This window comes from Stigmatopora argus, chromosome 6 (assembly GCF_051989625.1).
Source record: "Stigmatopora argus isolate UIUO_Sarg chromosome 6, RoL_Sarg_1.0, whole genome shotgun sequence".
NCBI lineage: Eukaryota > Metazoa > Chordata > Actinopteri > Syngnathiformes > Syngnathidae > Stigmatopora > Stigmatopora argus.
This window is the reverse complement of record NC_135392.1, coordinates 1,248,913-1,261,646: the sequence shown is the minus strand read 5'-3', so window position 1 is coordinate 1,261,646 and position 12,734 is coordinate 1,248,913. Positions and strand designations below refer to the sequence as shown.

Genomic DNA, 12,734 nt, shown 5'->3' with positions numbered 1-12,734 from the left:
GGCGAGACAATGAGAGCTACAGAGGAGAGAGGAGGCGAGTCTGATGTTTAACTCCTGATAGGCTAGCTGTCAAGATGGAGAAGCGCAGTGATGTCATAATCGCCACTGCAGTCCTCCGTCGCCACGGCGACCAAACGGAAGCAAGACTGGCGGCCATGTTGCTATCATCGTGTCCTTCATCGCAACAGATTGTAAAAAAAGGGGACGCCTATCTGCCTACGTGCTTGGCGGGCGCATTGACACCCACATAAAAGCCACAAAAAGTGTATTCACACACACACACTCGACTAAAACCAAAAAGTTGGTGGTGAACTCTACCGTCCAAGACTTGTGGTCTCCGTTCGCTTTATCTGGGAAAGTGATGGTCATTTCATCCACTTCTGAAATCCCGCCCCTTTTTGCCGCTAACAAGGCATTATGGGTAATGACCTCACAGTCCGTGGTTATCACAACATCTGCGAATGTGTGTCAAGTCACCTTCCGCCATCTGGTGGCACCCGAACGCAAATACAAAGCCTTTTAAGGGAGTTGGTTTTTTTCAACGAATGTCGCGGTGGCGGTTCATTGGCGGGAGGGTCGAACGGACACGATTCCAATTGGCGTTTACGGAAAAACATCACCTCGTCGTTCGCGATGTGGCGGCAGTGGCAAATTAGAAATCTCAAATCCAATTCTCCGGCCCTGCTCCCGCTGTTTAGTGAATTAATTAAAGATTTAGCCGGGATGACATGACAATATTTGCATGCTGATGGCATCACGGGATCTTTATTTATGCGCTTTTATTTCAACGCACTTCAGCTTTCGTCTGGATAGTCGCACGCAAACGACTTGTCGCTTTGGAGAGACCAAAAGTCGGCCACCCGAAAATCAATGTGTCGTAAAAGATGATAAATTTGTCTTCCATTTGAGCCAAAAAATCCAATTTCCTGTGTCGAAGAGAAACTGGGCCGAATATAAGACGACGCCCTCTTTTTCAAGACTCAAGTTTGAAAAAAGACTTTTTGAGCACCAAATTCAATTTTTATACACGAAATACTGACAATAATAATCTATGATAATATATTCGAGAGAAAAAGCAAGTTATTTTTGCTTCATTCAAATCACTTTTTTAATATATGAACATGTAATATGTCACATTTGTAAACGAATGGCTTCTGTTTTTTGATACGTAAATGAACCAATCTACTGTGATAAAACAACAAAATTGTGTTCAGCATTCGGTTCAATAATATCTGGCGCCACCTAACGTTGTAAATGGGTATAATATCTAGTATAATATGTAAGATGCCCCCCACGTTTTCAGTCTTACTTCAATGCAAAAAACACCGTCTTATATTCGGGCCAATACGGTAAGTCGAATTGAATTCAGCTTTCGGTTTAATAATATCTGGCGCCACCTAGTGTTGTGAATGGGTATAATATCTAGACCCCGAATATAAGACGACCCCCACTTTTTCAGTCTAAAAAGTGCCAAAAACACTATCTTATTGGAATACCGTCTAATACAGTATTCCCTGAAAAAAAAATGTTACTCTTAGTTGAACCAATCAGGCTCATTTGTTTAAAAAAAAGTCTAATAGAATGGAACATTGCTTGGATCCCATAATATAAAGGTTAAACGAGATCAAATGCAGGCTTCATTCAAGTAATATATTCAACACATTCATTTTATTAAGCTTGAAGACATTTTTTAAATATGTATTTTTTTCAATAGAAGCCGAGACTTTCTCGTACGGACCGTTCTGAATTAACCAGCGTTTAACTTGGGTCGGCTCGTTAGTCAACTTTTTCTTCTTTAAATGTCAAATTTAATGAGGTGAGCAGAAACGGTTTGACACGGTCGTCGTAGCCCGAAACAGCAGCTAGCTTCATACATTTTGTTTGGTATTATAAGGCTAGCAGAAATTGGATAATTCAATAATTTGGGGTGGTGATTCGTACAAAGTGTTGATTCTGAAATCGAGAAAAACACGATTATTCGACCTTCCCGTAACACAGGAGGACAAATCTTGAGCTATAAAACGCAAGTCAGCCATTCCTCTTTTTTTAGATGGTCTTTTTTAAAGCCTCTTTTGTTCATAACATCTGCGCTTTGCTACACAAATCTTCCTTCATCTTTCATAAATCCGTCAGCGAGTGGACGGCGGCACCCTCGCTCTCTAAATCTGCCAGGGCAACCCCTTTTCGGGGGCGGCGGCTCAATCCCGGCGCCTCCCTTTAATCGCTCCATCAACGAGGGAAGATGGAGGCACGACAAACCCCCCCAAAAAGCTAGATACCTGGGCGGCATGGATTTTGTGGGCTTTGCTAAAGATAAATAAGATAAAAAGAGGAAAAACAACGGCCGAGACGCTCTCCATAAATCAACACAAATGTATTAAGTGTCATTAGCGTAGCTCAAAACACGACCGGGGGGTTTTATGTGAGCTTCTAAGGGGGCGTGGTCTAGTGCACATGTGTCAAAGTGGCGGGCCGGGGGCCAAATCTGGCCCGCCGCATCATTTTGTGTGGCCCGGGAAAGTAAATCATGAGTGGCGACTTTCTGTTTTAGGATCAAATTAAAAGGAAGAAGATAGATGTATATTAAATTTCCTGATTTTCCCCCTTTTAAATCAATCATTGTCATTTTTTAATCCATTTTTTTCTGTGTTTTTAGTTCAAAAATCATTTTGTAAAATCTAAAAATATATTTAAAAAAAGCTAAAATAAACATTGTTTTAGATCTATCAAAAACGGAATATTCAGGGCTTTTAATCCAGTTCTTTTAATCCATTTATTAAAAAAAAAAAACTAAATATTATATCTAAAATGGTCCGGCCCACGTGAAATCAAGTTGACGTTAAAGTGGCCCGCAAACCAACCCGAGTCTGGCACCCTTGGTCTAGTGAGTGGCGTTGCGAATACTTCATAATTGAAATAAAAATACTCTAATTTCATTTTTGGAGCTCGGTTGATTTGTTTCATTGCCGCGGCGTTGTGATGGTTTGTTTTTAAAGCGTTTTATTAAGTTTTATGGGCTTGGCAGGTACACTGCCCTCTGGTGGTTATTGATTAAGCCTTGAATAACTTCATTTTGCTAAACTTGTTTGAGAATTCATAAAAAAAGAATTAGTTATATTATTGTAAGGGTGAAACTGTCGTTAAATATCATGCTAGGTAGCTATCACAAGGCTAACAATCGTCACGATTGGGTAATTCCGACGCTAGCAGATTCAGTTATGTGCTACTTCATGTAGCAACATGCTAAATGTAGAGCTAGCTAAGGTAATGTGTTCATTTGTACTTCATACACTTTGTATAAACAATATGTTTGATTTCGATATGTGCTAACAAGCTATCAAAAATCAAATGAATTCATCAGTCATATTTTATGCTAAGCAAAGCGTCCAATTTAAAAATAAATTAAACGTACATCGCGGTCAAGTTCAAGTGCAAACGTTCCACAGGTGAATCATGGGCCGTGACGCCATCTTGATGGCGGCGGCAGCGGCGTATCGGAGGCGAGGAAGGAGGCAGGAGAAGCCGCCGGGCTTCCTAATCCCGATGCGGTCCCAACCGGTTTGTCATCGCACACTTCAAAGCGTAGCGTGATGAAATCCACCCCTCCCCCCACTGGGAATTAGAGGAGCGCCGTGGCGTCATGGCGGGCGCCGTCCTGGCTAATGCTTCATAAACTCAGCCGGGCGGGAAAACGTTGCTCGGACGGCTGAAATCTTTTAAGAGTTTCCGAGGATGGACCAGGCTTTCCGCCAAGGAATTTGCGCCTCATTACGTCGGGAACAACCGCGGGAAAACGGAGGGCTTCGTTTAGCGCGCCGCGGCGGACGAATCTGCCAAAACACTCCAAAAAATAAATAAATACGTCTCGGACGGGCGTTTTGCCGAGGTGTCAGATTGCCGTCTTTCTTCCGAGCGTCAAACCCCGAAGCGATTTAAGGGAAAGCGAGCTGGTGGGCGTCTGGCTGGAATCCAGTGGAGTGGACGACGGCGGCCATTTTTGTTCTGAAAGTGATCGTTTTGTTTATTTCTCAAGTGGCCTGGCTTCTAATGAGCCGTTTAACATTTAGGGTGTGCCTTTAAAAAGTGTTTTTTAATGTATTTTTGAAGAGGAAAGGTATGTTCGTTTGGGAAAAGCTACACTTCCTGTTTAGTTGGCCAATAGAAATCGATTAAAAAAAACCTATTCAGGATGCGCCCTGCCTATAGCGAGGTGGGATAGGCTCCAGCACCCCCTGCGACCCTCGTGAGAATAAGCGCTTCAGAAAATGAATGAATTTCTGGTCTAATACCTAATTACCGGAAAGTAATATGGCAACTAGCGTAAAAAAAAAACCTAAGGGGAGCGCTCTCTCGTTTCCCCGGATTCAAACTGCGAACTTCAAGACTGCGAGGCAGAACACAAATGCTGCTCTGTATCTCGTTTTTCAACTCATCTCCGAGCGGAATAAGACCATACGCCATCTTTGCGGATAAAGAAAGCGAGTCGGGAAATGCGTTCACGCTTCCGCGATGCCATTCGCCGGATTCATTTCTTTGTTCAGGAAGCGAAGAAGACCGGCGCCATCTTGCCAGAGAGCCGTCTGGAAATCTATTAATGGAGCGGCCGACATTCGCGGTCGGGTGAGACGCGCGTGTTAGCGAGGATACGGCCGGCGAGGCCTTCTGGGAAATCCCTGGACAGCCTCACCTTCAATTGGTAAAAACGGCGAGGCGCTAGGAGGGGCGCGGTGGCGCGGCGTGGGGCGTTAATCGAATGTTGAAACATTGATTTACACTCGGATGTCCGGCGGCCATTAAGATAATTGCGTGATGGCTTTGTAACACCCCTCTCAGGTGACTCACCGCCGCCCCCCCCCAAACTTGCTAGGACTGCATTAGACGGATTGAAAAAGTGCTGTAAAATATGACTTTTCAGATGGAATTTCCCCGCGTTTCCACTCCTAAAAGCACTCGGCTCCATCCCGCAAATGTGCCGCAGGTTTGATCGATGGGTCGCTGGACGCGCAAAAGACTTTTGGGCATTCCATCAATTGAATTAAGGGCTGACGATGGGCTCAGCCCGCCACCAGCGCTCGTCCTTTTCTTTGTAAAAAGGTGGAATATAAAGTTTTATTCCTCTTTCGCCGTCGGTCGGACTGATTCTAGCGTTAGCATTTTTGTAAACTTTCCGAAAAAGCGTTCGTAGAATGTTTTGCAACATATTGAAGGGAATGGAAAAGACTTACCTTTCTGTCGGGGGTCTTGGTTGCAAAAACGGGCATGTGACAGACCAGCAGTGGACCCCAAAAAGGGGGCGTGGTCTTGTCCTCGTGCTCGCCGGACAGCCAACCGGGAGAGTTTTCCTCGCCTGAAAAATGACAGAATCATTACAAGATATCCAAAACTATTTAGAACCTTTCAAGTATGAATATATGGTTATGTTTTTATTTATTTATTTTGAGGGGGGGGGGCACCTTACTGGGTACTCATTTACCATATTTTCTCGCATATAAGCCACCTCGTGTATAAGCCACCCCCTTAAAATGGCCTTAAAATGGTTTAATTTTACAATTTCTCACGTATAAGCCGCCCCCTTAAAATTGCCTTAAAATGGTTAAATTTTACAATTTCTCACGTATAAGCCGCCCCCTTAAAATTGCCTTAAAATGGTTGAATTTTACAATTTCTCGCGTACAAGCCGCCCCCTTAGTGGCCTTAAAATGGTTGAATTTTACAATTTCTCACGTATAAGCCACCCCCTTAAAATGGCCTTAAAATGGTTTAGTTTTACAATTTCTCGCGTATAAGCCGCCCCCTGATTCCCAATTTTTACCTCCATATTCATGGTTTTAGTACAAATGTGTTACTTTGAAGGGAAAAACTTCAGAAAAATCATCACAAGTAGTATTTCTGAGATACTGAATAAATCAAAAGCACATTATTCAGGTCAATATCATAAGTAATGAATTCATCCAGTAATGGTTGTTTTCTTATTACAAAACAGAATATAAGCAACAAATGGTAAATGTTAATTTGCTGACATTTACTGATAGCACCGCTGTAAGTCTTGTGCGCATATAAGCCGTACTTGATTCAGTCATCATTTCTTTTTTTTACAAATACAGCTTATATGCGAGAAAATACGGTATCTTATTGCCAGTCATTGAAATTGATCCTATTTTGGCCAATGAGTTCAAACTCAACCGAAAAGACCATTTTAGAGCGGCACAGCGCCCCCTTCAGTCCTAAAAGTGTAGCCAACGGTCACGATAGAAGAAGACGACGACGATGGCGGCGGCGGACAACGGCGAGCGCAAATTAGCCTTGACCTTCAGTCCTCCCAACCTCGTAATGATGATGAATAACAGTAAACAACATTAACGAGCGCACGTAGCCACGTAGCCACGTAGCGCATCCCGTAGCCACACAAGCAGGAACTTTATTTTCCTCCTTTCAACTCTTCAACCTCCACAAGAAAGAATACGAGACGGATGACTGTCTCATTAACCGGCATAAAATACGACTCAAAGGCGAGCCGCTTCTGCCTGAAGTCTACAAAAGTCTCCTTTATAAAATGTTCACCTTCTGCAGGGACGCCTTTTAAATCGGATCGCTTGCTACGCCCCGAAAGTGGACTGCGACGTCCCCAATTTTGGACAAGGGCAGAAATAAAACCTTTTCAACTTTGTCCTTTTGCGGTCACAAATGTATTTTTAATGGTACTTCTCACGCAATGTTGTTGTTGTTATTGAGAGAGGGCAAACAAACGGGATGGACTGTTCCAATTAGTGAGGGCAGGCTCTGTAAAAAAAAGGACTCGAAATGAAGTCGTTAAAATTACAGTAATACCTCGACATATGAGCAATTTGAGATACGAGCAAATTTTTATCTTCTGCAACTCCCTCGTGTAATGTCTTTACAAGCACTGGGCGGAGCGTTGCATTTTTTTCAGTGTTTTTTTTCCCCGTTCATCAGTGCAAATGGCGGAGCTTGTTCGCTAATACGAGAGGAGTTTATACTACTTTTCGTTGGCAAGTGGTCGTGCGTTATCCTATTGTGAGGACATTTGTGTACATCATTTTGGGAATATTTGGAAGAGAAGACAAAAGCATGCAATTCTCGATAGGTTGCATCTGAAAGTCAGGGTGGAGGCGGGGCCAATAGAGCCAGAAGAAAGGTATCAGAATTTAAAACAAAATTACAATTAAGTTTAGCGTAAGGTTAGATGAAACTTATTTTTGAGTGTCTGCATTGTAATCCAAGATCATTTAAATTTGTTTATGTTATGTTACGAGCACGTTGCCATGCAAAAAGTCTATTTTAATTCAATGTCTGTTGATACTCACCATATTGGTCCGAATATAAGACGCTGTTTTTTTGCATTGAAATAAGACTGAAAAAGTGGCGGTCGTCTTACATTCGGGGTCTAGGCATTATACCCGTTCACAAGGCTAGATGGCGCCAAATATCATCCGTTACCAAACATGAAATGCAGTATTATGACAACAAAATTTAGGCACATGTCCTACATTTAAGATATAAAAAAAAAATAATAATAATTAAAAAAAACTTTAACATCTATCCATTACTGCCCTAATACTACTAATAATAATTTGTACTAAACCCAATTTTGAAGCAATTCTCTTATTGTGGTTTCATTCAATTGCTCTTGGAATGCATGAGAAAAATTCCACGTATAGAAGACATGGCGGTGGATAGTTTTTTGTTTTGTACTTGTTTTGAAGCAAACAGTGTTTCTGCATCGTAATCCAAGTGCATTTAAATTAGTTTATGTTATGTTACGAGCGCGTTGCCGTGCAAAAAGCCGTCTAATTTTTGTACTATTAAACCACTAGTTATTTGTTACTTTGTTAATAGATGGCTAATTAGAAGAAATAAAAATGTTTTTCCAATCCAACATCCTGTTTTTGGTGTTTTTTTCAGAGGGTTGGAACCAATTAATTTGTTTTTAGTTCATTTCTATGGGAAACGTTCTCTTGACTTACGAGTAAATCGACATATGAGCTCAGTCCCGGAACGCATTAAGCTCGTATCTCGAGGTACCTCGTTTTAGCTAGTTTCAATAATGTCACCTTGTTTTTTTGTGGGCGGGGTTCCATAAAATGAGCATAACAAAAAAGCAATGTGTTTTTCAGTTCTAGCAAAAATGGCCATCACAATGCGCCTTTTAAACACACCTAAAATGGGTCAAAATCAGACCAAAAAGAGTTTATTCATTTTCCCATAGACGCCGCAATGGTATTCAAAACAATTCCCCATATTTAGAAAAGAAACAAAATAATCCAAACGACCTTACAGAGCATTTAAAGCACGTTTTATTCACCCGCCCGTAGCGCCGCGCTGGCGAAGGACAACCCGAACGAGGCGCCCGCCGTTACGGAATGGAAACATCGATGGCGTTTTCACGTGAACGTATTTGTTCTACAAGGACAAACGCGGCGACACTGGTGACGAGCATAGATTTGCCATAAATAGGCCTTAATGTCAGCTTCCTGATGGCAATTACGCAAGGCATCTGTGACCCAGCGCGTCCGCCCAGAAAAAAAGCCATCGCGCCACCGAGCCATCGGCAGGCGGGCGGGCGCCGTAATTAAAATGGAATGAATACATGATTTAATGTTATTTGTATAAATATTTTAAAGAGCGCAAGGACACGCGGTGGCGGCGGCTAACCTCAAGACGGTGACCTGAAAACCAGCACGTTTCCAATTAGGGCCACTCACACTTTGGCCTTAATTGAACAAAATGCCCCCAATTAACTTAATGTGAGATTTGTCCGCCAAAGTGCTCAAAGTCAACATGACACACACACAAAACCCACACACACACACACACACACACACACACGGACACACACACATGTGTCAATGTCCCCATTACAGTCATTCCGTAGGCCGCTACAATGACAATAAATAATTCTAAATGAATGAACTTAAAAGATAGATACAGTGGTACCTCGTCATACGACCGCTCGTCATACAAAATTCTCGTCTTACGGCGGAAATTTCGATCGAATAATTGGCCCGTCATGCGATCAAAATTTTGTGATGCGACCAAGCCGGGTCTTTTTTGCATATCTTTCGTGTATAACAATATTTACGAGCACGGAACGATTCATTCAGACGAGTTTCTCCTAAGACCAGGAAACGCAAAAAGAGGGCTTTCTGGGTAATGAAGTAGTATACCCGTGCACACAACACCCATAGGCAATGGCAACCTTTCTCAGAATAAAACTTCATTACCCAAAATCAATACGTGGGTAAGCTCAACTACTGTATTTCCTGTTCTTCTTTCTAAGGAAAGAGGCTCCCGCGATCGTTCTTTAAAGACTATTTCTCGTTGGCAAGTGGTCGTCGTGCGTTATCCTATTGTGAGGACATTTGTGTGCATCATTTTGGGAATATTTTGAAGGCAATACAACAGCAAACAGTCCATCGATAGCGAACGTGAGGGTGGAGGCGTGGCAAACCGCCAACCCGGAAAACGAAGGTAACAAAAGATTACAACAAAATTAGAATTCAGTTTTGTGTAACGTTACATTAAACGTATGTTTGAGTGTCTGTATATATTAATCCAAGTTCATTAAAATTTGTTTGTTCCGTTTACGAGTGCGTTGTCGTGGAAAAAAAAAAAAAACACTGTTTACCAGCTTTAAGTGACAAAAAAAGCTCACTATATTAAGACGATATATTTTTTGGAAGGAATAGCAGAGTATATCTTTTGGAATGAGTAAATAAATCCGGTAAGAGAGGAATTCCAAACTCCAAGGTTGCTTACCTCGTAAAATATCAATATTCTGACCTCGGTCAGGCAATTAAATCAAATCCTAAATCCAAACAAATATCATCTAAGGCTACAAGTAATGCCTGTTTAAATCATGTTTTATGCAACCTGATGTATAAAAACATGAACTGCAAATGATACAACTTTAATCAGGAATAAAAGGTCACCAGGTCAAGATGAGTTTTCAGGAAGAAAAAATATATATTTCTGGTAAAAATTCAAATAAATAAGTTATGAATGAAAATAATTACTACCATAACTTTTAAAAATTGCAATGAATAATCATTTAAAGCAAGGGTGTTGGTTCGCGGGCCGCTTTAACGTCAACTTGATTTCACATGGGGCGGACCATTTTAGATATAATATTTAGATTTTTTTAAAAATAAATGGATTAAAAGAACTGGATTAAAAGCCCCGAATATTCAATTTTTTATAGATCTAAAAAAATGTTTATTTTAGCTTTTTTAAATATATTTTTAGATTTTACCAAATGATTTTTGAACTAAAAACACAGAAAAAATGGATGAAAAAATTACAATCATTGATTTAAAAGGGGGGAATCAAGAAATTTAATATACATCTATACTCTTCATTTGAATTTGATCCTAAAACAGAAAGTCGGCACTCATCATTTAATTTCCCGGGCCGCACAAAATGATGCGGGGGGCCAGATTTGGCCCCCAGGCCACCACTTTGACACCTGTGATTTAAAGAATTGAACGCCCATCGCCGTCGACAAAAATGAATTTTCACCAGCACGCATTGGCCCCCAAAAAATATATCGACTAATTACATACTGTCTCCATTAATATTTCAGCACGGATCAATGGCAGCGTGGGATTTCATAATTGAATCTATGATCATGTTTACTCATCATAAACACGTTTGAGCGTGTCGAGATGCGAGTGCGTGGGTGGGTGGGGAAGGGGCGGGGCCTATACGGCGGCCGCGTGGGTGCGTGCGTGCGTGCGTACGCGTGTGATAATCGTAATCGTTTGACATTCAATTCAGGGTCGTGCAAACATCCTTCAAGCGCACGCGTTTGCTAAAAGCATTTTTTTGTTCCGTGGCTTTCAGGGCTCGGACGCTGAAATAAATAAATAAATGTGGCAAGAATGAGTGGATTTATCGAATAGATGTGTTTCAGGAGCACAAAAGAGGACGGATAAAAGTTGCACGGCAGGTTAAGCCGCCGTTGTTTGAAGCCCCCCGGTCGTCATGGCGACCCCAATCCTTGCCCGCTGATGAAAAATACAAGATCGGGAGGCAACGCCGCGCCGTGGGTTTGCCGTACGTGGCCGCCGTGCGGGTAGTCTGAGAGCGTTAGCGCTGTTTGCCAGAAAATAGGTGCCCTTTTTTGCCTGTTTACAGCATATCGGGATAGAAATTCATATCAGTAAAAGGATTAAAAACGGGGATTAAATTAAGAGGGTGTTTTTTTATTATGAAAAATCTCTTCAGATTAAAATTAAAAAAAAATATGATGAAAATAATAATAATATATAATATAATAAAATAAAAGTAGCTTTTTGTTCTCCAAAAAAATTGCATTGTTTTTCTTTATTGGAAAAAAAGCACATTTTTGGACAACAAAAATTGACTTTTATTTTTTCTATAATTATTGAAAAGATATTTTTCAGATTATTTTCAGAATAATAATTAATTTAGACCTTTACCAATAAATAGCAGTTTTTCTTTATTGGAATGAAATCAAGAAAAAAAAGGAAATTTTTGGACAACAAAAAATGACTTATTTTTTTATAATTATTGAAAATATATTTTTAAGATTATTTTCAGAATAATAATTAATTTAGACCTTTACCAATAAATAGCATTGTTTTTTATGAAATGAAATAAAGACAAAAAATGAACATTTTTGGACCAAAAAATATTGACTTTTATTTTTCTATAATTATTGAAGAGAGTTTTCAGATTATTTTCAGAATAATAATTAATTTAGACCTTTACCAATATGAATTTTTATCCTGATGGAAATAGGCAAACATTATCAGAATAATAATTAATTTAGACCTTCCTTTACCAATATAATTTTTTATCCTGATGGAAATAGGCAAAAAATTTCAGAATAATAATTAATTTAGACTTTAACCAATATGAATTTTTATCCTGGTGAAAATAGGCAAACACTTTCAGAATAATAATTAATTTAGACCTTTACCAATATGATTTTTTATCCTGATGAAAATAGGCAAACATTTTCAGAATAATAATTAATTTAGATCTTTACCAATATGAATTTTTATCCCGATAGAAATAGGCAAAAAGGGCCTCCGTTTTATTCATGATTTTTTGTCCTTAATTGATGTGATCCTTGATCCCAGTTCCATATTTTAATTGGCCGTAAACTAAGATAATGGAGCATTACGCCATTATAATTCACGGAAAATGATTCTTGAGTGGCAATTTTAGCTAAGTAGCCTTAGGCGAGCGTGCCCAACCCCCCTGCCGGCCCTCTCTGTCCCCCGCGGTGGGTCTGATTGCACAACTCAATCATGCCAACACCTCCCGTCCCTTATTTGGCCCTCCCATAATGCATCGGGCTCAGCGGCGTCAAAGTCGAAGACCCCGAACTTAGCGGGGGAGAGATTCTTTCCCAGAATGCCGACGCCGGGCTAATTAGGCAATGCTTCAAGCTAGTTCTTTTAAGACCATTAGCCAACTATAGTGGACTCTTGAGATCCCTTTATAAGAAGTACAGTAATCCCTCGATTAGCGCGGTTCATGTAGACCAGACTTGCCCACGATAAACAAAAAACTGCAAAGTAGATTTTTTTTTTTCCGGAGGAAAGGGGAGTGGCTTCCGCTTGCGAGTTTTAGCGTGGATTTTCACATTTTAATGAACTTTAAAATTTATTTATTTTTTTTTTAATTACTTGAGTGCTGAGTCCAAGCTGAGTGCAAGCGGAGGAAAGGGGAGTGGCTTCCGCTTG

At 40.5% G+C, this 12,734-nt stretch overlaps 1 protein-coding gene across 2 annotated transcripts in view; it reads right to left on the bottom strand.

Moving 5' to 3' along the window:
- arhgef10la (Rho guanine nucleotide exchange factor (GEF) 10-like a) overlaps window positions 1-12,734 on the bottom strand; it is a 76,136-nt gene that overhangs the window by 24,117 nt on the left and 39,285 nt on the right. For both annotated transcript variants that reach the window (XM_077602971.1, XM_077602972.1), the window contains one exon: window positions 5,226-5,347. In XM_077602971.1, the coding sequence (XP_077459097.1) occupies window positions 5,226-5,347 (122 nt within the window). The remainder of the gene's footprint in view (window positions 1-5,225; window positions 5,348-12,734) is intronic.